Here is a 26,085-nt window from a genome sequence, read left to right on the forward strand (position 1 = left end):
TGGTCCCGCGGCGGAGCAGCTGGGGAAAGGGAAAAATAATGCCTCCTTTGCCATTGATTTTTTTTAGAGCTCGGGAAGACTCGGATAATCGGCGCCGGCGAATGCACGGACCGGGCCAAGGGGAGATGCTACGCAATTTGTGTCCGTTAGGTAACAAACAAAGCCCCAGAGACTGGCTTTTCGCACTCATGATGCCCCCATATCATGCCTATCCACTGGCTCACAGCGGCCAACAGATCATGAATATTTGCAAGACCCGGGGTAACAGTAGAGATTGGGGAATGTCCCCCCTGTTTAGCCTCCCAGAAGCAAAGTTGGCCAGTGACGTTATTCCAAAGACCGCTCTTTCGGTGTAATCAGCTTGCTACAGGATCTTATGAGTTGCAACATGTAACCTGATAACTGACTGACATTTCCCATACCCCGCCAAGACCTAGACATCAGTGAGTTTCTAAATCTTTTCATCTTACTCTCACAAAATGAGGAAAATACTAGATTTGGCGAACTCTCACACACTGGGCTCCCCGAGAATTCCTCGGGCAGACCCACCAGTAACTAACCGTTGCTCGCCAACGTGTCCACGGCATTGGTTGGATAAGACAAAGAGAGACAAGTTTTTTCTTGCGTGCTTGTTTATTTTATTACCGGGCCAGCCAATGGATATTGCGCGATAAGCAATGTCTCTTCTGCTCGCCCCTGCTTGACTCGGTCTCGGAGGTTAATCAAGTTCGCGATAGTGCGTTCGTTCTTCTATTCGAAATTCGACGTCATACCCTCACTGAAGACGATACTCGGATACATAGAAGACTCTGGAGGCTATCAAAGTTTTCAATGCCTTCATAAACAATTTTTTCCTCAATATTTCCTTTTCTGTCTGGCAGCCACTTCGGCATGCATCCAGCCTGTATCATGCAGCCCTGATAGGCGCATCTCAGACCAATCGCCGATTTCACCACCTTGAGCCGACGCTGAACCACCAAAACCATCATCCCTGTCCAGCCAAGCTTAACCTTGTATTTCTTTCCTTATCTCCGATAAGGAGCTTACTGCCGATGGAAACGTCTCCTTTGTCTTTCAGTGGAAGAAGATCACAAATTAGTGCCTTGACTTACATCAGACCAGGTCATCTTGTCAACTTATACGAACGCCTGATTATCGTTCTTTCCCGAGGTCAATTGGTGTTTAGAAACTTTCCTGATTTGGATATTGAATTAACATGATTGGTTCGATTATTTATGGTGACGTCGTTGAGGCTATTCACAAAAACAGAGCACCATCACTAATGGCCCGACTTCTGTTTAAAGTTCGTGTTGCATCACATGCCTATCGTAGAGCTTGTGCAAGAAAATTTGGTGCCATCATAAATCATCAGTGTACTCCGTAGCAGTATCTTGCTATCGTAGATCCCTCATTCCCTGTCATCCTTACCATCCCGATCAAACAGCCTCAAGACATTCTCATTATCATAAGCCGTCACTAAATCCAGAGTAGAGCGCCCCTCAACATCCTCCGCCAAAGGATCAACTCCCTTTTCCATAATAGCCTTGAACAGATACTCCTTCTCGTCTGCCATTTCATGAAGAATAGTTCTCCTTTTATCGTCTCTCGCCTGCCAATCCACTCCCAATCCATCCAACCAACCCACCACCTCATCCGCATTATCATCATCATAACCTCTCACGGCAAGGAAGAACGCTGGTGTCTGACCAGCGTTGTTGCGCGCATTGATATCCAGTCCCAACTTCAAGAAGCGCTCAAAAGGGCCTCGAGTGTGACTTCCATCATAGCAGAGACACCCAAAGAGGCCAGGGGTCAGGTAATGGAGCGCATTATTTCCGAGACCATCAGTGGCAAGCATATCGGCACCCTGTGTTATGATATAGTCAAGCCAGTCGGGCTCAGTTTGGTCAAACTCGCCATGCGCCAGCGCAGCTAGGCCATAGTGCAGTGGTCGATACCCTTCAGCATCAGCCTGGTTGATGAGAGCTGGTACAGCGTCCCCTAGGTCCTTCAGTCCTTCCAACTTATCATCGTTCAGAGCTCGAGACCCAAGTCTAATATGCAGTGCGTTTCTGCCGAAATTATCCACTGCATATGCATCTGCCCCTTTGTCAAGCAGGAGTCGTAGAGTCAAATAGTCTTCTCTAGCACCCTTGCGACCTCTGCTTGACACTCGCTCACAAGCAGCTAAGAGTAGAGTTGCTCCAGACGCATCGCGGAACTCCATATCAAGATTGGCCAACTCTAAGATCGGCCCATAGACACGTTTTCCTTTCAGGATTTCGTGCACAACTACCCTCTCAGCCATGAAGGGTGGTCTAAAAATGTGAGGACTTTTGGCATATGGGATGTACTCAACCGTAAAATCTTTCTTGTGCCACGCATGGGTTGCTATAGCCATCGGTAGGGAAGGTCTGTTTGGCAACCGAACCTTTTCAACGATGACTAGGCAATTGGCATAAGGACTGAAACCAGCTCCTAGTAGAGCTTCCATCATCTGTTTGGCAGCAGCATCATGATCGAATTCAACTCCGCCCCGAAGCGTACCCAACGCGGAGCTTGCCAAGAGCAGAGGATGGCCCTGACGTATCATCTGGGCTTCTTGAGGGTTTGTATCAGGGTCCAGTTGCTTTGCATAATGTATTGTCATCTCCCAAGACGCTGCGAGGGAGGAAGAGTTCTGGCCAGACAGCAGAATACTCAAGATGTTTGGGTGCTTGGACTCAATCGCAGAAATGATGGTGGTTGGACTGACTTCAGCTCCATGACTGACTAAGAGTCGAACAAACTCTTCTTGGTGTGCTGCTTTGTTCAAACATCCGTTACCCTCAGAATCGACGACGTTCACGTCAGCGCCTTTATCGATCAGCGACTTCATCGCTGCAGTTCGGAAGGGGCCCCATTTCGTGAAAGAATAAAGCAGCGGTGTACATCCCTTGTCGTCTCGAATTTCCATATTTGCCCCTTTAGAAAGCAGGTAAGGCATTGCGTGAAAGACTTGCCACCATTCCCTGCCAGCGACTAGAATATGAAGAGCAGTAAGACCGTCACGACCTCGTGCGTTTATGTCGACTCCCTTTTCCTCTACCAAGACACGAATGACTTCCATGTTGGGAGAAGAGCGTCGACAAGCCGTTACAAGCAAAGGCTCAAGCTCTTCCGCGAATTGTTTCTTTACCCATTGAGCATCATCAAACCTTACTGCCTCTTCTGGAGAGCAGCAGTCATTGACTAATTCATAGTAACCATATTCGACGAGTCGCGAAAGGATCGACACACCATCGACATCGACAGCAGTATAGTCCGCACCAGCGTTGTACAGGTTCGCTACCAAAGCGAAGTGGCGGTCCGACAGTAATCGTGCCACCCTCTTCCATTTTGTTTCTTTCGCACGTGGGACAAGTGACTCACCTAATACCGCAATTTCCGTTTGGCGAAGAGCCTTGCTTCTTGATATTCCAATATGAAGAGGAGTTGGGAGTTCAAGATGCCCAGCTTTCTCCTGACAGTTCCAGAGGAGGTTCGTGATGTAATCTTGCCATTCATCTGATGCGAACAGCATCGCACGATACAGAGCCGACCTTGGACCGTGTGATCCCAGAAACACATCCGCCCCTGCATCAAGCAAAGCGTTGATGATCTCATCATATCGCGAGGCCTCATACACTGGATCGAGGAACTCAAGTTGAGGCCCCGATACGATCTCATCAAAGCACCTTTCCTTATTCTCGACAGTATAACCAGCAGCGATGTCTGTGTCGGGATCTCTCAGCTGGTAAAAGGGAAGCTCGTCATCACGAGGTATTTTCTTGAGTGGCCCGCGCTTCCAGAGACGTTGCTCACGGTCAAAGAACACACACTGAAGAATTGGAGGGAACCAGGGTTCGGGACAACAAGTCCCTCGAAGTTCATCAAAAGATGGATTGACCTCAGCTCCTGCTTCGATTAGGAGTTTCACAGACTCGATGATCCCAGAGCGACTTGCGTAATGCAATGGCGTGTATTGAAAAATATCCTTATGGTCGAGTGCCACTTTTGTGGCGTCAGGATCTAGCTCGTGCATGCGCTGAAGTAGAAGGCCAAGACTGTTACTTCTTTTGCACCTCGAGGCTATATGCAGAGCATTCATGCCTTGGTTTGTGATAACGAAAGGGTCTGCACCGACGCGCAACAAGCGGTCGACAGTGTAAGTGTTGGTGGAGGCGGCGAAGTGGATGGCTCTCAATCCTCGGGTATCTGAAGCGTTGACATCGGCTGATCGTTTAAGGAGCCATTTCAAACAATCTTTTGCATGGTAATTGACCCCGTGGCTTCCATCCAGACGCATGCGACAGGCTAGATGTAAAGGCGTCGTGCCAGCATAGTTGGGCCTGTTAACATCCAACCCGGCCTTTTCAAAAAGTGAAAGGAACATCTCTCCTTTACCTGATAGCCTTATAGCATTTGGGACGAGAACCAGCTCGTGGCATAGAGTGTTGCCGTGCAGGTCCACGGCACAAGGTGAAACACCAGCGTCAAGGAGGTATCGGTATACCTCGGTGAGTCTCCTTTGTGCATGTTGAAGGTCGGTAATGCTGTGGATCGCTTCGTGAAGAAGGGTTCGCCCGTGATTATCTCGGACATTCAGACTTGCGGAAGCCTTGATAAGAATATCAAGAATATTAGTTATCATGGGTTGCTTTGGGGAGTTGGCCACGGCCCGAAACAAGGGTGTGCGGCCTCTGACGTCCTTGGCATCGATGTCAGCTCCATATTCGAGTAGCATACCCAGACATTCCACTTGGTGAGTGAACCCCTTGGCGACAAGAATATGTAAAGGCGTCTCTCCATCAATATTCGTCAGATTCGGATCCGAACCAGCTTCTAGAAGCATTCTCAAAACTGACGGCAGAGTGCTGTCTCTGCTTTTGCAATCATCGCCTCCACAGTTCATGGGCGAAGACACCCTCTCATAACGATAAAATGCGTAATGGAGAGGGCCATTTCCTTCGAAATCAGTGACAGTACAATCGGGGCTATATTTCAGCATCTGAGAAGCAAGGGCCGAATCATGATAAAGGGCGGAAAGAAGTGGCGTCCTGCCATTGATGTGTTCTCTTTTGTTGATGTCCACATTCCCCTCTTTCAACAGGAGCTTCAAGTATCCTTCATCGGCGTTCTTTGGCAGGCAGTGCAGCGCGGTCTTCCCATCCTCTGTCTCAGCATTAGGATCAGCGCCCGCTGCGAGCAGGCGTCTCAACACGTGAGAAAACTGCGCGGAGTGTATCGGAGCACGACCCAGAGAATCTCTCTCGTTGACATCTGCACCAGCTTGGATAAGCAACGCCAAGTTACGATCAAAGTCTGAACAGTCGAGATCCGACATGTAGTGGGGAGATATGTATGGCCGACGTATGAAATGAGACTGTCGCTCACAGAGCTCTACCAGGGGAGTCGACCAGGGGCGTTCCAACACATTTTCTTGTTTGTCCCAGGCATCGGCTTCCACCCTGCAAGCAATAGAAGCATCTGCACCAGCATTCACTAAGACCTCAATTGTTTCAACACAGCGTGTTTTAGCAGCCAGGAAGATGGGTGTCTCAAATCCTGTTTTATCATTCGGATTGACATCAGACTCCTGAAGAAGGCGTTTTACGAACTGGGGCTGCATGCTATTTATGGCGATGCGCAAGGCAGATCGTTTCTCAGTAGTGCTTAGCAATGGAAGCATCGTTTCTAAGCTGTCGACATGGCCGTATGATGCTACATATGACAATGGTGTGTCTGCATACTTTCTGGTTGGCTCGGTGTCTGTTGGGAGACGGGGGACTGTAGGAGCTATTCCTTTCTCAATGAGTAGCTTTACAACCTGTGCTTTACCCTTCTTTGCAGCTATATGCAACGCCTGACGGCCTTGAATGTCATGGGTATTAGGCGATGCCCCCCGGTTTAGAAGCAGCTCAACGATATCTGCGTGACCGCTGGAAGCAGCCCACCACAAGGGGGTTCTCTTTCTTGCGTCTTGCTGGTCTATGCTCTTCTGACCCAGGCGATCAATCAGGGTCGAGATGCACGCTTTTAGGCCACACAATGCAGCGACATGGAGATCCGACATGGAGATGATGTCATCTTCAATCCTCACTCTTTCAGGGACATCGAAGTATGTTGTCAGCCAATTGTTTCGTGTCTCCTTGTTGCCCAAGAACAGTTCGATTTGCTGATAAAATAAGTCATTTGGCAAGCAATACCATTCAGATTTTGCAGCATGCACATGCCAATTCTTTATAGCATATGCTGCGAACGGAAAATCCACATTGCGGTTGTGTTCGCGACGAATAGTTTCTGACGGAGTAGGAGTTTTATCTTGAAGGCAGCCAGCGCAAAGATATCGGAGGCAAGCGAGAGCAAGATCGTAGTGAGTTGGCGAGGAGTCTAGTATGGGATAAATAGGGGTATGTACTGTTCTTGATGTCCCAACCAAAAACTCGGTAAGTGAATGGTGCACGACGCTTACAGTCTCATCTGGTAAGACCTCGATGAGAGGGCCACATGCAGCCCGGACCAGATCCTTGTTCTCTTTCAAGCCATCTGAAAATCTGCTTCCACCGGCTGTCTTGAGCATATCGGCAAGCTCTAGCAGTCGAAGAGGACGGGTTGCGTGAGTCACCCATTGCAGTATTAACACTTGCGTGTTCTCTGAAATGCCCGATCTCCAAGCATGTTCTCGTAGAATTCCGATGTACATAGCGTCCAAATCAAGCGGAAGCTTACGGATTGTCTCATGAGTATCGGCTCCTGGCTCCAAAAATGATTTCATAGCCAATTTGGCGTAGAGGAATAGACCGTTGGCTCGGCCAGGTACCGCTTCTTTGACAAGCTGTTGATCGTGCTCAGAAATAGAAGTTCCGGATAGACAATATCTCACGTAAGAAGATATATCGACATCCACAGCCTTCTCGTCCATTCTGATGTGAAGAAATTTCGTGCCTCTCATTGCGGCCTCAACGCCAGAAGTGGGTCGGCTGGTTAACAAGACCTTCACAGATGAGGGCTTCCAATCACCAAGCTCAGCCAGTTGGTTGATGAATTCGCTATTGCCATGGTCCATTTCGTCCAAAGCGTCTGCCACACAATAGACCTTGGGCACAGATGCCAGAGCTGTTCTCAGGTGTCTCCATAGCTCATCAACTGATATACTACCCAGGTCCCGACACTCGTCAACATAAGCCTTTAGAGATGCCTGCAATGAAGGGCAGCAGACGAGAATCTGATCCAGCCAGTCTCTGAGAAGGTTGATGGGTCGATGATTGGCATCAACAATTTGTCGAAAGAAGAAGTAAAGAACAGGGATTTTTTCTTGGGAGAGTTTGTGAATCATGCTGGCTGCAACGACAGACTTTCCGGAGCCTGGAACACCTTTGATCCACAAGAGGCCATCTTCTTGGCTCTCATGCCATTTAAGGTAATTGTCTGATCTGTGAATCCATTCTCCAGTACCTTCAAGATGGAATGCCAAATGTTTGCGATATTCGCTGCTTTCAATATCGTATTCTGTAGGTTGTAGCCACTTGCGAATACGGGCAATAGTAGCTTCAGATTGTGGTAAGATATTTCCAGAATTATAATTGCTGGTGTCATCTCTACCGATAACCACAATATCACTGCCTTCGGGCGACGGCGATCGCTCGACAGACATGTTGCTCGCTGGGGTGGAGAGTATGAGTGGAAATGATCAAATTCGTTAGGTTGCAGAGATTGCCGATGCTCATCAACGTAAACTCCAGATTAATACAACATGATAAAAGGATTGATCGTCGCAGGTTGCAAGAGGTGAGGAGGAATATTAGGCTGCAGTCAGCAAAAGGCATGGATTAGTTCACCTGATGATCCCAGCGAAAGGACTCCGAAGTCCGTAGGACTTACCAACTAACCTCAGGCACTGCCTTCTTAAATAAACCATATGAAAATGAGAAGCATAATGATGAGACTTCGGAATTCAGATATTTATGTGATGGATAGAGCCAAATTTGATTGAGTAAAATGGTATTCTATGAGAGTTGAACTGCCGATTCTGTTATACAATGCCCAGAAGGAAACAACTTGAAGGCTCCCAGTCCAATTCTATCCGCAACGCCACGCTAAAAGTTCACAGCCACAACACAACCGTCCCGATCCTGTAGTGTTACAACACATAACGTTATCCATTGATATGCTCATTTCCTTTGATTGTAAGCTCTGTCAAAGGCCATAATCTTATCCATGCCCTCCCATACACCGTGACCGGTTCTTTGGCCTGTGACGTAGAACCGCTCTGTACGGTCTGGAGTGGTGGCCCACTGATTAAGCATGGTGCCAGTGGAAGCGGCCTGGCCGCCCGTGTAAGTCGAGCCACCAGAGGTGTTGGTGTTGGTGTTGGCGTAAACGGTGTTGTATGATCTGAGAAATGACTGTCAGTGGATCATTTTTGACATGTTAGTTATCAATAACTTACTGGTTGGCAGTTGAAGACGACATGTTGGTTTGCTCTGTTGGTTCAGAAGTATAGTCTACTGATTGGTTGGTTGTATGGTTGCTCTAAGCTCAAGTTGCAGTGATAGGTTCAAAGGTAAGAAGACGAGTCAATGTATTGATGATGATATCAAAATCTCTACTCCAGGAAGGAAAACATCTTCTATTTAAGTCAAGACCAAGTAACGCTTCAATCGCAAACTCGCAGAAAGGGGACTTTGAGCAGTCTCAAACTGGAAAAACACCACCATCAACATCTCTCAACTCCAGCATCCGCAAAAGAAAACGGCCCCCATCAAGCCACGGTCGCGCAGAAGCGTAAAGGCAACAAAGTCAATCGCCAGGCCATCAACACCACCGCGAAAGCCTCAATTGGACGGTGGCGAAAAAGCAAACTGAAACGGAGACTGCGCCGCTGACAGTTCAGAGAAAGTTGAATAACTCAACGTTTGGCGGGAATGGGACCCGTCTCATACTAGGTATGTAACACCCGCAATTGCGCAGAACCTCAAATCGTTGGAAACCCCCGGTGACATCAGCCACAGAGGTAGCCAAGATAGTGGCTCAGCCGGCCAGCCGGCCCCCAAAGATAAGGCTGCAAATTAATTGAGGATGAGAAGTACTTCGGTGAGGGTTTTGATACTCATTTGCGGCAACTTGCAGACAGCATGTTACATTGTCTTCACGAATGATCAAAGGCCCTGAGTTGAGCGCTTTTCAGCATATCGTCACTGATAGTCAGTCATTGAGTGAGAAGAAGAGTGTAGCTGCGCCACAGTTTCAGTCTCGGGCGGTTATCATCAGTGTAATCCAATTAATTCAGTTCCCAATGCTCTTATCTTATTGGAGGCCTTCCTAGACAATTTGCTGCACGTTTCAGGGCGGAATCGGTTCAAAACATATGGGCTATGAGGGAGGCAGTTATCACGATGCTGACAAGTTCATAACGGCCGTCATGAAGCTCAATACATCCCTGGAAATCAAGGCCATATTAATTACATGCTTTCGGTCACTTGCCACCCTCTCAAGATGACATTTGCGAACTTGCAATTTTGACGAAAGATCATTTTCGGCAGGAGAATGACCGCACAAGGGTGTGACTAGGCTCGATTGATAAGCTTGCTCAATGGTACTTCGGGGACACATGAGATTATTATTCAGTGCAGCCATGACGCCAACGCCCTTTCAGAGCGATGTCAGTTTGACACAGATCGCTTTGAGTCGGGGTGGTCGAAGCGCATCACTGACATGTTCATCGCACATCATAGGGCTAGCCTTACAATGCTACCAGCGTTTCATCATCGCGATCATGGGATACCCGCAGGCACAGATTGTTTGAGCATATCTAAACGTAGTTTGAATACAAACCTCAAACTTCTATAATGAAGTGTATCCATGGCTGTCATCATAGGTCAATTTGAGGTTATAGAAACAGATTGTCTATTTGCAGCAGGTATTTTACTACCCTACACCTAAAGCACACAAGTAGAGTATTTCGCGATTTCACACATGTTTACTAGACCATGATCAATACTCGATCTAGGCTGACTGATCTCATTTAGTTCCAGTGCGTATGTAAAAAGCCAAATGGTCTGGTTTGAACCTATATCATTGACTCGTGCTTTCACGTTAAAGTAATTAGGTGCGAGAAATGTGAAGTCGAAATCGATATTTTGATTACGAGGTTTGGGTGCATCATCACATTCTGCGAAAAATTACACCCTTTACCTGAGCCAGGATGTTAATCAAACAACAGACTTGGTAAGACTTCGGAATCCCAAAATCATTCTCGAAGCGTTATGGAGCCAATGCAGAGCCTCATTGTCCCACCGCTGAAGCCTTAAACCTTGAGCTCCATCAACATTCCAGTGCACCGGCAATCGAAACTTTACATTCCAACGGTCCTCAGCCCTATTTACAACTACCGGGACTTATCTGAGACATATCGAGTATGCATGTAGATAAATTTGGGAGCTGTTGACTAAGCTCCTGTTATATTTCCCATCGACAGTTCATCATCCACGCATATTACCTTCACCACTCAAGTCGTGAGTCAAGCTCGGCATACCATTGACGGCGAAACTCCATCCAGAATTGAGGCAATGGGCCTCAGGATAGAACCGGAAAGATCATGTGTAGCTGAGTCTAGGATGGATAGCCTGAGGAGAATGAGATCTTCTATCATGGTCGAACGAAAGCGACAGGGTCGACGGCCACTTGAGAAACGATCATAGCACAAACCCGAGCAATGCAGCCCGTTTCTGACGCGAATTGGGGTACCTATGGTAACGCCAGGAGCAACGCAGGCCAGATCAGAGAGCAGCTTTCTATGCCAAGAGCACTATCAATCGAGGTCAGCATTGTGTTGTTGAGATAGCCTTTCTGTTGCCTCTGAGGCGGGAAAGTCTATCGGGCGAGGAGGATCAGCGCATAACATTAGTATGAGTCACAAGGGAAAATAGATCCAAGCTCGAAAGGTATAGCATATCGTTGACAAGGTGATGAACATCAACAGTCAGAATAACTCAAAACAACAACACTGCTGGGACTGACAGCTTCTTTAACTTAGAATTCACCACGCACCACCTCCAGCGAAGCTTGACAGCACCACACCACCATCACACTCACATTAAACAAAACAGCAAACTCAGGAGCCTCATTTCCGCAAATCCCAAGACTAGCTTCGCAAGCGCAACGCAAAAGCCCAGAATAGACGTGAGCTTGGCCAAGACAAGCTATTCGCAAAACTATCAATTCCAAGTTTCGATAGCTCAACGCTTCGACCATACTATGCCGAACCCCTGCGCTCAGCTTGGCCTCGACCTCTAGAGGTCAACAGGGCTCCCCTCCCCTATCTGGGGCAGATCATCGGGACGAGCAGAGCTTCCTTCTCGGCTCCAGTTGTGGCAAAAATGTCCAAGGCACCGGTGCGTGCGAAAGCAAGAGTGAATATGAAAATGACATTTAGACTAGACTACTCCGTAGATGACATTGCTTTTTTACTATACGACGGGGCCTGAGCACAGGTTGCCAAGGCATAATGGGCTGATAGGAAAACTCAGTGTCTCCGTGCATCAGTCATCACTATGGAGATAGTCGCTGAACTGTAATGCATTAGGCCAAGACCTGTTAACGAATGCCTGTATGCCTCTGCATCGGTAGCATGCTCCCATGACGAAAGGATTCCCCTTTTCCATACTGCAGGCCAACACAACAGCAACGGCCAACGAAGAGCTCACCAAGAAGGGAAAAAGCAGACTTAGGCGCGGTTTGAGAGTGACAGGCCTGCATGGAACTATCACCGTTGGCGTGGTGCGCTAACACAAATCGTCTCCGGTGACAGGGGCAGCATTGGCAAAGCAGAACGAGAAAGTGGACTACGCTTTATATGGGGAACAGAAGAGGCGCGATAGGAAATAAGTACATGCGATCTGAGGTTATTTCGCACTGGAATGCGGCTTCAACCGATAGAACGTGTCGTTTTGTATCGTCTTGTCTCACAGCGGGAGATGACTCTCCACTCCCGCAGCCGCTGGGACATTTCGAGGCTTGAAGTCGTTGAATCAACTTCAGTTGAGGAGAGCGACAAGACGAGGATATTGATTGGTCCCTGGGGCTATCGCGTGGTAATGGGCAAGGATTCCTCAGATCGTGTTGAACCCTTACGATTCTTGTGCGACAAAATGTCACCTCGTAGGTCATGTCCCTTGCATTATCGCGATTTATCCAATTATCACCAGCAAGGTATTATTTTATGAACAAGGAAGAGCACAACTCAGGGGCAAGGATAGGGATTCTTAATGGTCCAATGAGATGAACTAGACTGTTGGAGAATTTGCGAATCAACCTCGGCGCATGGATCCGAAAGCACTGACTGTTTATTCATGCCAAAGAGTTTCAATCGAATCGAATGACCAGATGATGTCGAAACTTGACACACAAAGGGTCCTATCAATCATGGATCATTGCGTATTATCTATCGTCAACGAGTCTCCCCCAGTATAATATCAGTGCCACCGTAAATAAGACGATTATAAATACCGGTAGCACGACAGCCACCGCCAGGAACGCTTTCGCATCAACTCCTCCCCTTACCCATAAAAAAAGGAAATATTCATTTATGCAGATGCATAAAACACACCCTCTCGCATGCACGCAATTGCTTGCGACGGCTTGACGCCAAGTGGGCGAGTCACGGATGCTAATTGGACTCTAGAAGACGCCACAGCGCGAATGATGCAAATTGCACGCTCTCGTAGCGCTTCCCATGGATTCTTTCAAAGTGCCCAAGCCACCAAACAACCGGATCTTTGGATGCCCGTTTTTTTCGTGGCAATTGGGTTCATCCTTCTTTAATCTCCCCCTTGGGTTAATGCAAGCCTTGATGCACCGTCTATGACGCTTGGTTGTGTTTCTGTGTGTTTCCTCCCCTGTGTCGGTGTCATCCACACACTCTGGAGATTGCGGACGCTAAAATCTGCATGCTGTCAGGTACCCGAACTTTCAGTGTTGATCGTGCGATGGCTATTGGTAGAAATCAACGGGCACACAAGATGGACGTTTTTGGTTCCAGTGTGGTACAAAAACAGCATGTGAAGGCTGCACAATGCTATAAACGGCATTTGATGAAGATGAAAGAACCAAAAGAAGACGAAAGAGTTTTCAACAGTTAAACAATATTACCTCTTTTGCTCTAAAAATACTCTTGATCGAGAGTAAAGAAAGATAACAATGGAAGACAAAACGTCGGCTCTGTAAGTTGGTGGAGTACAGACAAGTCATCATGAGGGGCTTCTTTGAAGCAGACCAAGGAAACAATTCCCACTAAAACCAACGGCTTCTTCGGTCCTTGGGAGTTATGATGCTACCATTCATAGGCTATCATCACGATCGATGAGATTCCAGCAAAGATCTCGGTGATCGTCATGACGATCAGTGAAAATTCTAGATGCCAAAACTCGGAATCTGTGGTTCTTCGGTCGTTGTCGCTCCGTAGGGTAACGTATTGTCTGTCACTGCCCCTCACTAACAAAGCCGATATGGGTTGCTTAATTTCCTATTCTCCATATTGCTCCGGAGAAGACGATAGAGTGAATCACTGAACGCTAAAAATAACAAACCTTCTTTGAAGCTAGATCGAATGGCCGACAAAGGCTACCCAGAGGAACAATACAAACTGCCGATGACTAACAACATGCGATTATTACAGTTGCATGGAATTATACAGGAAATGAAGGACACTACCCCTATCGGTAACAGCAACTAGGAAGCAATAGACAGCCTCAGCTGCTGGGATACTCCAGGAGGTTATTCGTATTAATCAAGGTTATCGCGAACGATTTGGTCTAGCCTCGAGCTGAAATAACGAGGTGCAATAGCGTCAACCATCGAAGAACCGGATTATTTGGTGCGACATCCGACGCAAAACTATTGCTCGGCGACTCATCCCTACTAGCTATTACAGCTTTAGGCCTTGCAAGGTTGAATGTTTGTAAACGTCTCCCCGGCTCAGATAGACAGAAGTCCTTGTATGTTAATCCCAGTATCGTATCGCTCCACCGCAGCTCTCGGCGACTGCCTCTTAGCGACCCCCGCTAACAACGCCCAAGGCGGTTAGTTTAGCCACGATTTAGTCAGGGGTCAGGGGACCACCCCTGTGGAGACCCGACTCAGCGCACCATTACCCAAGTGGCTAACGACTTTCATCATTCTTTGACCCGCACGCACTTTGTCCGACTGTTGCTTTTCCAACAGGCGCCTTTCACGGCCAAGGCCGGGCTGACGGCACCAGAGCCCGTTATTTACAGCACTGCACTGAGCAGGGCTCTCGTTCTGGATTAGTTCCATCTGCTCATCTCTCACATGGGTGTGAAGCCCTGCTCAATAGCGCCCTAAACTAACGCGAAGCTCAGGCCCGCTATCAAAATCTGGGTATGGGTCACCCACCCACGCCCAACGGCCCACGCCCGCGAGAGGATGAGAAGAGAGAGAGTGAGTGAGAGAGAGAGAGAGAGATGGGGGAGAGAGGCAGGGTAGGGGATGAATGGATGGGCGGACCAGGCTCACTCGGTCGTTTCTTGCATATAAACACCATCCTCCGACCTACATGGGCATTCTTTTCCTTCTCACTCCTCTTCTTGTCACTCTCTTATTAAGTCTTCGCGGAATATAAGTAACTCTTCAGAGTTCTACCGCAGTCCATTCGTTCATTACTGAATCTGTACATTCTTTCCAACATAATGAAGAGCGCTGTCTTTATGGCCATGGCCTTTGGCCTGGCTTCTGCCAACATCTCCCCCCGATACAACGAGCTCCCTCCTTCCACGGAGACATGCGAGTGTGATACCGATGACCTTTGCTACCAGGCTGTCCACGCCGTCGGTGCCACTTTCTGCGAAGCCATCGAGAGCTGTAATCTCCCCTCAGCTTGCGCTGACCGTCAAACTCTCCAGGAGGCTTGCACCTGTGTCCTCCCCACTACCACCACTGCTGCTGCTGTCTCTACCACCGAGACTGCTAGCACCGAGGCTGGTACTGCCACAACCGCTACCACTGAGGCCGAGACTGCTACTACTGCTACCACTGAGGCTGAGACTGCCACTACCGGTACCACTGAGGTTGACACCGCTACAACCGGAACCGCCACTACCAAGGCTGGCACTGCTACCTCTGAGACTGAGACCGAGACTGCCTCTCAGTCTACTGAGACTGCCACTGGTGTGACCACCGAGGCTGCCTCGACCACCACTGCCCCTGCTGAGACCAACACCACCACTGAGGAGGAGGACTGCGACTCTACCACCGAGGAGCTCTCCACTGGTACTGAGACTGCTACTGCCCCTACCGGCACCGAGACCAAGACTGAGACTGCTCCTACTGGTACCGAGACTGCTCCCGTCAACACCGATACCAAGACTGAGACTGCTCCTACTGGTACTGAGACCAAGACTGAGACCGCTCCCACCGGTACTGAGACCAAGACTGAGACTGCTCCTGTCAACACTGACACCAAGACCGAGACTGCCCCTACTGGCACCGAGACTGAGACTGCTCCTGTTAACACCAAGACCAAGACTGAGACTGTTCCTACTGGTACTGAGACTGAGACCGCTCCCGTCAACACCAAGACCAAGACCGAGACCGCTCCTACTGGCACTGAGACCAAGACTGAGGGTGTTTCCACCACTGAGGGATCCCACGGTACCAAGACCACTGAGGCCAGCGTCCCTTACACCGTCCCTTACACCACCAAGACTGTCTACACCACTGCTGTCCACACCTACTCCAAGTGCCCTGACTACGTCAAGGACTGCCCTTACGGAACTCACGGTCCTTACACCGTCACTGAGACCGTTGCTGTTTCCACCACTGTCTGCCCTGTGACTGAGGAGCACCCCAAGCCCACTGGTTACACCACCAAGACCGTCTACTCTACCGAGGTCTACACCATCTCCAAGTGCGCCTCTACCGTCAAGGACTGCCCTTACGGATCCGTCACCACCAAGAGCTACCCCGTCTCTACCACTGTCTGCCCCATCACCGAGGAGCACTCCAAGCCTACCGGCTACGCTCCTCCTGAGTACACCACCAAGACTGTCTACTCCACCAAGGTCTACACTGTCACCAAGTGCGGCCCTGAGGTCCCTAACTGCCCTTACGGTTCCGTCACTACTGAGACCGTCCCTGTCTCTACTACCGTCTGCCCTGTCACAGAGGAGCACCCCGCCAAGCCCACTGGCTATGCTCCTCCTCCCCACAGCACTCTCTACACCACCAAGACCGCCTACCTCACCAAGGTCTACACCGTTACTAAGTGCGGTCCTGAGGTCCCCAACTGCCCTTACGGCTCTGTCACCACTGAGACCGTTCAGCAGACCACCGTCTACGCCACCGGTACCAAGGAGATTCCTTCTTACCCTACCGTTGTCGTTCCCAAGCCTGAGCAGCCTTCTCACCCCGCTCAGCCTGAGTACCCTGCCCCTAAGCCCGAGCACTCTGCTCCTGCCAAGCCTGAGTACCCTGCTCCTAAGCCCGAGCACTCTGCTCCCGCCAAGCCTGAGCAGCCTGAGCACCCTGCCTACCCTGCTCCTCCTGCTAAGACCGAGACCTACCAGGCTCCCGCTCCCAGCCAGCCTTCTGCCACTCTCCCCTACCACGCCCCCACTGGCACTGCCCCCGCTGTCGAGGTCACTGCCGGTGCTTCTCGCTTCGGTGTCGAGATGGCCGTCGCTGCCGCCGGTATCTTTGCCGTTCTTCTGTAAATGCATCATGGAACATAAAACTTTCCCTTTGCTGTTTATTTATTACAAACATAATAAGCTTCACTATGTACATAGTATGATTTAGACGATCTTGGCTCGGCCAAGTAGTGGTAGAAAGAATGGTTACGATTTTTGGATAATATTGTGTAATTTTGTTGTTGAAGATACCACATCATCAATTATAGACATATCTTAATACGTCTTTGTTCCCCGTGATTCCCAAAATGTCTTTTCTACTAACACTCGAACAACTTACTGACTGCTTTATGTCCAAGTCCATGTCTCGCAGCTCACCAGCTCGGCCGTTTATCACGTGAACTCACTTAATCCCTTGTCATTACTAGTGTCTCCATGTGATACCAGTTTTCCCAAACTCTTTCTCCTTCGATTCATCATGTGGAACAGCGCTAGAACAAAGAGGAGGGGGTGAGCAAAACAAATTAGGGGACCGTTTTAACCGGATCGTTGGGAACAGAAGCAGGGCGGGATTTTTCCCGAAAGTCAAAAAGGCTTGTGGCCGTTGAGGAGAAAAAGGGGAGACATGTCTCTGCTCTGGAATGCGGGAAGTAGATAGTGGCGTGTGGAAGGGTTCTAGAAAATAGGCGTGTTTTGAATGGAAATGTGGCTTTTGATTGCGGTGTGAGAGAATATCGGTGAGGATGGCAAAGAGAGAGAAAGTGACAAAGGGTGCCAGATAATGGGTTGAGATAGAGAGCCAGACTGGCAGAGGTTTGTCTTGAACTGTTGTCAAGTTCTTTGAAGAGTATAGGCTATGCAGGGGTGTGTGATAGAAACATTCGGAGGTTTAAGAATAACCGTGATTGGCTCTTCAGAACGAAACAAAGGGAAGCAAACAACTTCTTGAATGAGATCCATGAGTCGTCTGAGGATGTCCCATCACTCAATTCTCCCTTTGTCCCGTCACACCCGCAACGTTTCGATCGATGACATAGTGTCTACGTACCAGCTATCACAAGGAGGATATGGTGTCGTTGATGGCTTCAAGGTTTCAACAGTCAGCCATGGAAGAAACGACGTCGTGGCTACAAACAACCAACCGATTCTACCGCTAAAGTTGATAAATGGTAGCTGGATTTATGGCGGGGTGGAACTGTCTGGTTTTTGAGGTCGGATGACTTACAGAGATGTCGAGCGCGGCTGTTTCAACTAATGAGGCGGCGAATGCAAGGGATGATGACATACATGGCGCGCTTGGAGGGAGACGTTTCAAAGAAGGGATGCCAAGGGGAACCTTTTTTGATAATTGAATAACTCGGAATATTTGGTGAGCTCTGTTAAACAGAAGTCATTCGATAATCAAATACATGAAGCACCCGATCCGTTGTATGTCTACTCCGTAATGTCCGTTCAATTTAATCCAACCCTAGCCGTTCAGTTGGTTCTTCAGTCTCGGCACTTCCAGCATCGTCAGTATCAATTCAGAAATTATTCTTGTCTTCAACCATATTGACATCATTCCTCCCCGCTATTGATAAAAGAAGAAGCAGCATTTCGTTGAAATACTGCATAGATGTTGGTGGTGATGCCGAAAAGCCTCGCTGGTGTGGCGCAAGGCTTTTTGTGCCTGGAGCCACAGTAAGCACAGCCGTGATCTGCGCCTCTGCATGTGTTCCACTGATGCCAGGGCAGCGACCTAGGTTCCCTCTGAATTGACAGGTTCGGCTCTAGTTCCGTGATGGAGAATTGAATATTTCATCATTTAATTGATCAAATGATTAAGAGGTTTGACGTAACTGTATTCAAGTTCAGACTATTGAAATGCCCCATATTGGCAGTAATTGGTGGGAACTGTCCATAACTTGGAGACCCTGTAGCACTATCGAACAGCCTGTATTATAGCTGTCTACGGGAATGGCCTCAGCGTCTTAGTTGCAGATTAGATTATCTCCCTCGTCTATCTCCAGATCACAAACGTCAATGCATCGGGAACACGGCACTCAGACCTCCTACGGACTTATGCTCTCTAGCTACCTATCCATTTACAGCACATTCTGTCTCACGCAAACATCCATTTGTAGCACTCGCAACCTCTTTCCGAACAGGCCTCCTGCGAGCGCTGAGGCGCAGCACCTCTCCCATTCCACAGTCTGCTGCAGGTTATTTGTGGCCCGCCGGCCTGTTCTGGCGGCCATCTTTTTTCTCATCACCACTGCCCTCTAGCGACCTGACTTATGACTCTGGCCTAAGAGGGAGCTGACTTATAAGCTTGCAACTCCCGTATCAACCATCAGCATCATGACAGCCTCGTGAACTATAGCTAAAAGCAGCATCGGAATTCCTCTGATTGCCTTTTTTCCATTTGTTGTTGATTGTGAATCAAAGCTCGGCGCAATGAACAATAACGTTGCCTCGCCGTTTAATCTCCAAGTTCCGATATCATCTGCTTCGCCTAGCGGATCTAACAATACCACAACTGGAAGACCGCCACTATGGACGCCTTCGTCGCGACGAAAAGTCTCACGGCTTTATCTTTATACTACGCTCCCTTTGGAGAAGATTATGGCGGTCGTTCATGCTAAATCTCCCGATACGCCTGCGCCTGGGTATGTGTTTCTTGACGTTGCGCTGTGGATATACACTAACAGTTGTATAGTAAAGATTCCGCCCACAAGACACTCAATGCGATGCTCAACAAACAGCCACGATGGCTTCACCCCAAGACCGAAGATGACATGGTTCGTCGATTAGAAGAGCTGGCTCTTTCTCCTACACGCACCAGCTCAACCCATAATTCTGTCGCATCTCCAACTCAAGCTTCTGGACCTATTCCAGCTCTCAACGCTATCCCAACGCCGCATCTTGTTCGAGATCCCGGTACCAGAGTTTCGCTCGAGGTTCCTCCCTTTAACCAATATCCGCAGCAATTTGTCCCAAATAATGGAACGGCCGCTCAAAGACAGATCCAACAAAATCAGGAGGACAACAGCACTTTTCGAAACTTCTTACAGCGACCTACATTCATGACTACGTCGACGGACTGCACTACCGGGAGTTTACGGCAAATACTCAATGACTATTCACATCCGTACGTCAAGACTGTTAAGCGCCTCATAAAGCGATATACAGCGCCCCTCAACCGTCGAGGAGCCAGTCTATCTCCCATCTCAGACGAGGAGCCAAGTGTAGCATCATGGCTCAACGATCGTGACGCACCAGTTCACTTGCCCATGGGACCTTATTACCTCCCCGGAAACTTCCTCTGCCTCGACGAATTTGCCCACTATACATGTTTTCCGCAAGATGAGATCCATCAAAAATTGGCTTGTTTCTGCCGCCCGATTCACGAGATCGAAGAGCCGGCTTGGATCACAGCACATGGCCCTACTCAAACTGGCACCAATGCATTATCAGCAGCTGTCCATGGTAGTTTATTTGAAGAGCGCGATCAGTTTGGACATACGGCACTTCATCTCATGGCTGCACGATTCTTGTCGGATTACCTTTTTCAAGCGATCATCTCGGTTGAGGCCAACGATGTCCTGAATGTGCAGAATACAGCGGGCCAGACACTCTGTCACGTATTGCACACTACTTGGTTTCAACCTGAAAACCAGGAGTTGCTAAAGCAGTTGTTGGATGCACTCGCCCACAAAGGATTCGACTTCAGTTCGCGCGACTGCTATGGACGCTCATTCTCGCATATTCTCTTATTGCGGGACACACCACCTGAGCTACGCAATTATGCACTGGGACTGTGCAGTGCGACTAGCTATCAGAAGAGGGACGCCTTCAACGTAACACCTACCTACGCAGCGATCCCCGAGCCTGGATTGGGTATCAGTAGAGCCAGCACACAGGCTATGGATGTCGACGCTCCAGTACCAATGTCTCGACAAGCTAGCATCGCTGATCCTTGGCACTTTGACGATATCCACCAGGAGACACAACTCCTCAAGTACATCAATGATGCAGAACTCAACCCCCGACTTGAAGACAATCAGGGTCGTAATGGACTCCATTGTCTCGCAGCCGCCACACTCAGTGAAACCAGTATCACGCAAAAGTACTACCTCGATGAGAACGGCGCGCCAATCGACCGAAGACGCAGAAGGGACAAGACTGTTAAGAACTCGGACTCGTGCACCGATAGATTACAATTCCGTCTTGTTCTCCTCCAGAACCTTCTCGATGCAGGCGTCGATCCAAACCACTACGACATCCACGGCAACACACCCCTAATGGCCTTCGTCGCTCAACTCCCCGAAGATGATGACTACAAAATCGGTCCCGATATCATTCAAGAGCTTATTGATGCTGGCGCACAAGTCAACGCTCGGAATCGATCGGGCGAAACAGCACTGCACGTAGCTGTTCGCTGCGGTCACAAACTCGCTGTCAAACAACTCGTTGAGAGTGGCGCATGTGTTCACGTTCGTGATGCAGCAGGCAGAAGCGTGTTGGAAGTCGCGGATGTCAAGATGAAGGGTTTAAGAGGTCACGATGATGCAGAGTATGCGCACCTTGAAGCGTGCAGGGCGTGGCTGAGTGGGATTTCGGGAGGTGCGGTGCAAGAACCGACTGTACTGCAGGAGTGGGAGGTTGTCTTAGGCGATGAGATGTGAAGAGTTGATGGTTATATCTGCCTATATGGGGTTTGCACTTATGGGATGGCGTTGGGATAGAAGCGGATACCTAGGTGTTATATGGTAAAAGAAGGTATAGACTTGCTTTCACTGTACATATAGGGACTCTAGATCTCCTCCACAGAAATCAAGAAAGAAGTAAAAGCGATATTTCCCCGGATCCTATGTAAGATGTTGGTGCAGTGTGTTCTGGGGCAGTTACTCTGCCTATCCTCTGGTGAGGGCATACGCCACGACGGTGCAGCAAACTTAGTAGCAATAGACCGAGAAACCGGAGGAATTACTCTGAAATTGAGAGAGAGTTTGTAATAGAAATCTGGTACTTTTCAGTGTCTCCGATGCGATTGATGAAACCGCTCGTGAACCTCATTGGCGGACTTTCGGGCAGCTTCAATGGTTCCTCCAGGCCTTTCATCCTATGCACTTTCTAGTCCAAAAAGGGATCTATAGACGCATCGATGCACCTTTGCCGTCATCATGCAGTACGATAATACCCTTGCTCTAAAGTCCGAAAGCGAAGGTTGTCTCAATCAACTCACAATATGATTGGCCTTTCGGACATGTTGGCGAAAAAGCGTCAGCATCGGCCCCTCCTACGCCGATGGCTGACGCCAGCCGCGATGTACTGCAACACCGCACTTCATGTTATTCGTATGCACCATACAATCTCAACAACATCAATTTCGGACTTTAGAAATGGGTTTTAGTATAAATATCATGGGAGATTCCCACTTGAACAGACATATCACCATCGACACTCACAATTCAAAACATACACTCGACAATACACTACAAAACACAACTTGAGCATTCATCAGCTATTAATTCAATCACCATGTCTCCTCACTCTGCTTCAACCACCACCAACGATCTCGTCAACGAATATGCCGACGTAATCAAGGGCAAAACAATTCTCACAACCGGTGTCACGCCCAATAGTCTCGGCGCAACCTTCATCCTAGAATCCGCCTCCAAATCCCCATCTCTTCTCATCCTCGCAGGCCGCAACGCCTCCAAACTCCAAGAAATGTCTGAAGCCATCACTAAAGCCAACCCTTCCGTCAAGACTCGCTCTCTTGTAGTAGATCTTGGCTCTTTGGCGTCGGTGCGAAAGGCTGCTGAGGAGGTCAACAGCTGGAATGATGTGCCTAGCATTGATGTCGTTGTTAACAATGCTGGAGTCATGACCATTCCGTATACCAAGAGTGTGGATGGCTATGAGATGCAGTTTGCTATTTGTCACCTTGGACATTTTCTTTTGACGAACTTGATCATGGATAAGATTCTTGCTTCGGAGTCACCTCGCGTTGTCAACATCTCGAGCAATGGTCACAGTCTTGGTCCTATTCGCTTTGCTGATCCTCACTTCAGTGTAAGTCATCCAGCTTTGCACACTCTACCATACTGACTTCAACAGGACGGCGAGCTTTACGACCAATGGAGTGCTTACGGTCAATCCAAGACTGCAAACATGCTATTCTCTGTATCTCTGGCCCAAAAACTTGGAAGCCGTGGTCTTCAATCTTACAGTGTTCACCCCGGCCTCATCCTGTCAACTGGTCTTGGCACACATCTGGACTTTGCCAGCATGGACGCTGATCTCGGCACATTCAGTAAGGTGACTCTTATCTCTACTAATTCTCTAGCTAACAGACTCCAGTAAAATCTCATCGCGCACGTGGTAACTCTGAAGGGTGGACAGCCATCCCCCCTGTTCCCGCAGAAGTCGGCGCTGCGACCCATGCATTCGCTGCTTTCGACCCCAACATCAAAGGTGACATGTCAGTTCCAAATGTGTATGAACAAATACTAATATTAAATAGCAAGTAACGGCGCTTATCTCTTAGAGGCGAGGGTTGCTGATCCTTTTGTTGATACTGTCAAGGCTTGGGCGCGAGATGTTGTTGAGGCCGAGAAGTTGTGGAGGCTGAGTGAGGAGCTTGTTGGGCAGAAGTTTGGATATTAATCGCTGTAGATTGCTTTTTAGCTTGGAGACAATACGGCAGAGGTCGGATTTAGAATTAGGTATAGGTAGACGACGGAGTACAATTGTGTTAGATGATCGTAATTGCTGCTTAATATGATCGTTCGTTTCTTATCAACTACCTCATCCTCTACTTTTTACTTGTGATCTGTATGTTTGTTCTACCTTCTGATGCCTTGAAAGTGGAAGGCTGCAGACAAACTACTTTAATGCATAAGATTGCGCAATTTGATTTTTTGATTATTTTGCTCACTTCATCATCCATAACGTTGAGGAAAGTGTCTTCTTCTCAGCGGTTATAATGGCGTGTCACAAAAAGCCACCCATGGATCTCATGTCGTACGCAGATTGAGATCTGACGTATAGCTTCAAAATGCAGTAACAATACCTTGCGCCAATCTAAGCTGTATAATTCAATTCAAACAGTGAAAAATGACGCTATAAGTCTCAGCAAGTGAAATAACGAATTGTAGGCAATAAAATCGAATTAGGTTCTCACCTGACAGCTCGATATGACCCGTCAAGGTGCGGTGGCATGCGTTGGTTGGCGCATCTTCGGAAGCATTGAATCATCAGGGTAAATGCGGTGAAGCGCTTTACACAAGCCAAATCACGAGGCAAGAGATATCGCAGGGCATCCATGTTAGAGCATAGCAAATGAATTTGACAACTCAAGCAATATGCATTAATGATATTTCACAAATTGCAGTCCCTCGTCCGCTGAAACTACCTAGCCCAGGCAGCGCTGATACTGGTGCGTTGTGGCGCTGAGCTGCCTGTTTAGCGGCTGAGCTCTGCATAAGATACTACAGTGCCGCAGCACCCAGCACCCAGCACCTTCTCCAACCTGACCTGACGGGAGGTGGCAGACTGGCTGTGACTGCCTGCTTCCCCGCCCATCCCGTCCCGATTACTCACTGGCCACTGATATGAGGCTTCCGCTACTTCTCCAACTTCACTCCATCATTTTTGTTTCTGCAACACCATCGATACTCTGTATCTTCACTTTCTCTTCACTTCATCCAGCTCCGCTGATCGCTTTTGTTGCGTCGTCTTCGCTCTTTTGATCGTCCGTCTTTCTAATCTACACCCCTCCTTCATGATCGCGAGATAGCGATAAGCTCATGGCCCACGGCTATCATGAGTGCTCCCGAAGTTGATAATACCCACGATGGCGTCACCATCCAACATCCCCCGGCATCAAAGGACACAGAGCCTTCTACAGAGGCTCCTATACAATCAATAGAGACTCCTCTCAAGTTTCGAATACCTGAAGATTGCCGCACCTTCTCGCCTTTTCCTCGCTTGCCGCCAGAGATACGTGCCCAGATATGGCAAGCTACCCTGGAGACTCCCGGCATGCACTTTCTCAAAATCGACACCGACTGGCACCCGGCAACAGGGCTTGGGAAATGGTGGCTCAAAGAGCCGATGTTCCTCCACGCAAGTGCTGAAGATCACGATGATGAGGCTGATTCTATGGCGCTTGAGGTCAGAAAGGAAGCTCGCCCTACTGCAAAGGTGTATGGTACACTGAAGCCTCTCTACCCCACTCCCCAAGCCGACATCTCTTATTACACGAATCTCCATCAACAGCTCGCCAAACTTTCCGTCACATGCAATGAAGCTGCCGCTGTAGCCAAGTCCCTTACAAATAGGTCTACGACTTTCCGCCTTAACACTGGCCGGATCGTCAGCCTCAACTCCCTCTCGGATGTCATCTATCTTGAATACGTCCCACCTGAAGTCTACGAAGACAGCATACGCTTCAACAAGGTTCTGAACTGCTCAGGGCTTGATCAAATTCGAAAGGTCGCGGTCAGATATTGCCACAAATGGTATGAGAAACAATCGCCCAGGCGATGTCCAAATTGCGGCCTAATCCACAGCACTCCTGATAGAGTCAGGTACCCGAAACACTTGTACAGGTTCTTGGCTCAATATCTTCCCAACCTGGAGCAGTTCTTCTTTGTCGATTACCTCATCCTACGCAAATCCGACCTCAATGCTGCCACAGATCGCTACGGGTTCCAAAGAGACTTGAAAGGTAAGCGATAAATGTCAGGGGCTTGAGACAACGACTGACCTCATTCAAGCGAAAGCAGGCACATGCAGGTTCGAGGGCGGGAACAGAAGCTACTTCGAAGCGGATACGCAAGATTGGACTATCAGCTCTCGAGTTCTTGAAGTCAAATCCTGGCTACAGGAGAACTTTGTCAAATACGCCAAGTCGAGCAACCTGAGCGCTCACAAGAACCCAGAGCAGGTCGAGTTTAGTGTTCTTGCTTGCGAATGGAATGTTGAACCACCGTCAGAGCCAAAGAAGGCATTGGCGACACCGGTTAAGAAAGGAAGAAATAAGAGAGCCAATAGCGAGGAGCACACTTTATCAAGGACGAACCGACGAGGATCGACGCCAACGGTATCGCGTCCTGTTGCCGATAGCCTCCCACTCGACGTGGCTATCAACTTCCCGTTCGTCTTTGACGCAGCCGGCAGCAACAACTTTGAATTCACCTTTTCTATGTCCCTATAATGACTTTGCATGGTTTTTATTTGGCTTTTGCGAGGAGTTGAGGCTAGCACTGAGATTTGGGCTACAAGAGCCAGCGCTTTGATGCTACAGGAGGACGACGAAGCACATCAACACCAGAGTGCTCAGCCATGAATTATCGTTAAAGAGATTAGATTAACTTAGAGTATAAATTTCCCCGATGAACCGGCACCTTGAATCCGAATTCTACGTCTA

General features: G+C 48.7%; 7 protein-coding genes across 7 annotated transcripts; 4 read left to right on the plus strand and 3 right to left on the minus strand.

The window, feature by feature from the left end:
• Window positions 1–1,408: 1,408 nt before the first annotated feature.
• Window positions 1,409–7,675, minus strand: FMAN_00305 (uncharacterized protein; the record flags this gene model as incomplete). Its single annotated transcript, XM_041822138.1, has 1 exon — window positions 1,409–7,675. One exon carries the CDS (start codon window positions 7,673–7,675, stop codon window positions 1,409–1,411), a length of 6,267 nt encoding a protein of 2,088 aa, XP_041687849.1.
• Window positions 7,676–8,192: 517 nt separating this feature from the next.
• FMAN_00306 (uncharacterized protein) lies at window positions 8,193–8,493 on the minus strand (the record flags this gene model as incomplete). The annotated part of the gene is made up of 2 exons (XM_041822139.1): window positions 8,193–8,415; window positions 8,471–8,493. 2 exons carry the CDS (start codon window positions 8,491–8,493, stop codon window positions 8,193–8,195), a joined length of 246 nt encoding a protein of 81 aa, XP_041687850.1.
• A 6,233-nt stretch (window positions 8,494–14,726) lies between these two features.
• On the plus strand, window positions 14,727–16,748 carry FMAN_00307 (uncharacterized protein; the record flags this gene model as incomplete). The annotated part of the gene is made up of 1 exon (XM_041822140.1): window positions 14,727–16,748. The coding sequence occupies one exon, from the start codon at window positions 14,727–14,729 to the stop codon at window positions 16,746–16,748; it is 2,022 nt and encodes a 673-aa protein (XP_041687851.1).
• A 921-nt stretch (window positions 16,749–17,669) lies between these two features.
• Window positions 17,670–17,949, minus strand: FMAN_00308 (uncharacterized protein; the record flags this gene model as incomplete). Its single annotated transcript, XM_041822141.1, has 2 exons — window positions 17,670–17,747; window positions 17,890–17,949. The coding sequence occupies 2 exons, from the start codon at window positions 17,947–17,949 to the stop codon at window positions 17,670–17,672; spliced, it is 138 nt and encodes a 45-aa protein (XP_041687852.1).
• A 1,151-nt stretch (window positions 17,950–19,100) lies between these two features.
• FMAN_00309 (uncharacterized protein) lies at window positions 19,101–21,331 on the plus strand (the record flags this gene model as incomplete). The annotated part of the gene is made up of 2 exons (XM_041822142.1): window positions 19,101–19,312; window positions 19,363–21,331. 2 exons carry the CDS (start codon window positions 19,101–19,103, stop codon window positions 21,329–21,331), a joined length of 2,181 nt encoding a protein of 726 aa, XP_041687853.1.
• An 856-nt stretch (window positions 21,332–22,187) lies between these two features.
• FMAN_00310 (uncharacterized protein) lies at window positions 22,188–23,318 on the plus strand (the record flags this gene model as incomplete). Its single annotated transcript, XM_041822143.1, has 4 exons — window positions 22,188–22,724; window positions 22,770–22,965; window positions 23,013–23,126; window positions 23,176–23,318. 4 exons carry the CDS (start codon window positions 22,188–22,190, stop codon window positions 23,316–23,318), a joined length of 990 nt encoding a protein of 329 aa, XP_041687854.1.
• Window positions 23,319–24,476: 1,158 nt separating this feature from the next.
• On the plus strand, window positions 24,477–25,872 carry FMAN_00311 (uncharacterized protein; the record flags this gene model as incomplete). Its single annotated transcript, XM_041822145.1, has 2 exons — window positions 24,477–25,383; window positions 25,433–25,872. The coding sequence occupies 2 exons, from the start codon at window positions 24,477–24,479 to the stop codon at window positions 25,870–25,872; spliced, it is 1,347 nt and encodes a 448-aa protein (XP_041687855.1).
• Between the last annotated feature and the right edge of the window lie 213 nt (window positions 25,873–26,085).

Source organism: Fusarium mangiferae (assembly GCF_900044065.1).
Source record: "Fusarium mangiferae strain MRC7560 genome assembly, contig: FMAN_scaffold013, whole genome shotgun sequence".
NCBI lineage: Eukaryota > Fungi > Ascomycota > Sordariomycetes > Hypocreales > Nectriaceae > Fusarium > Fusarium mangiferae.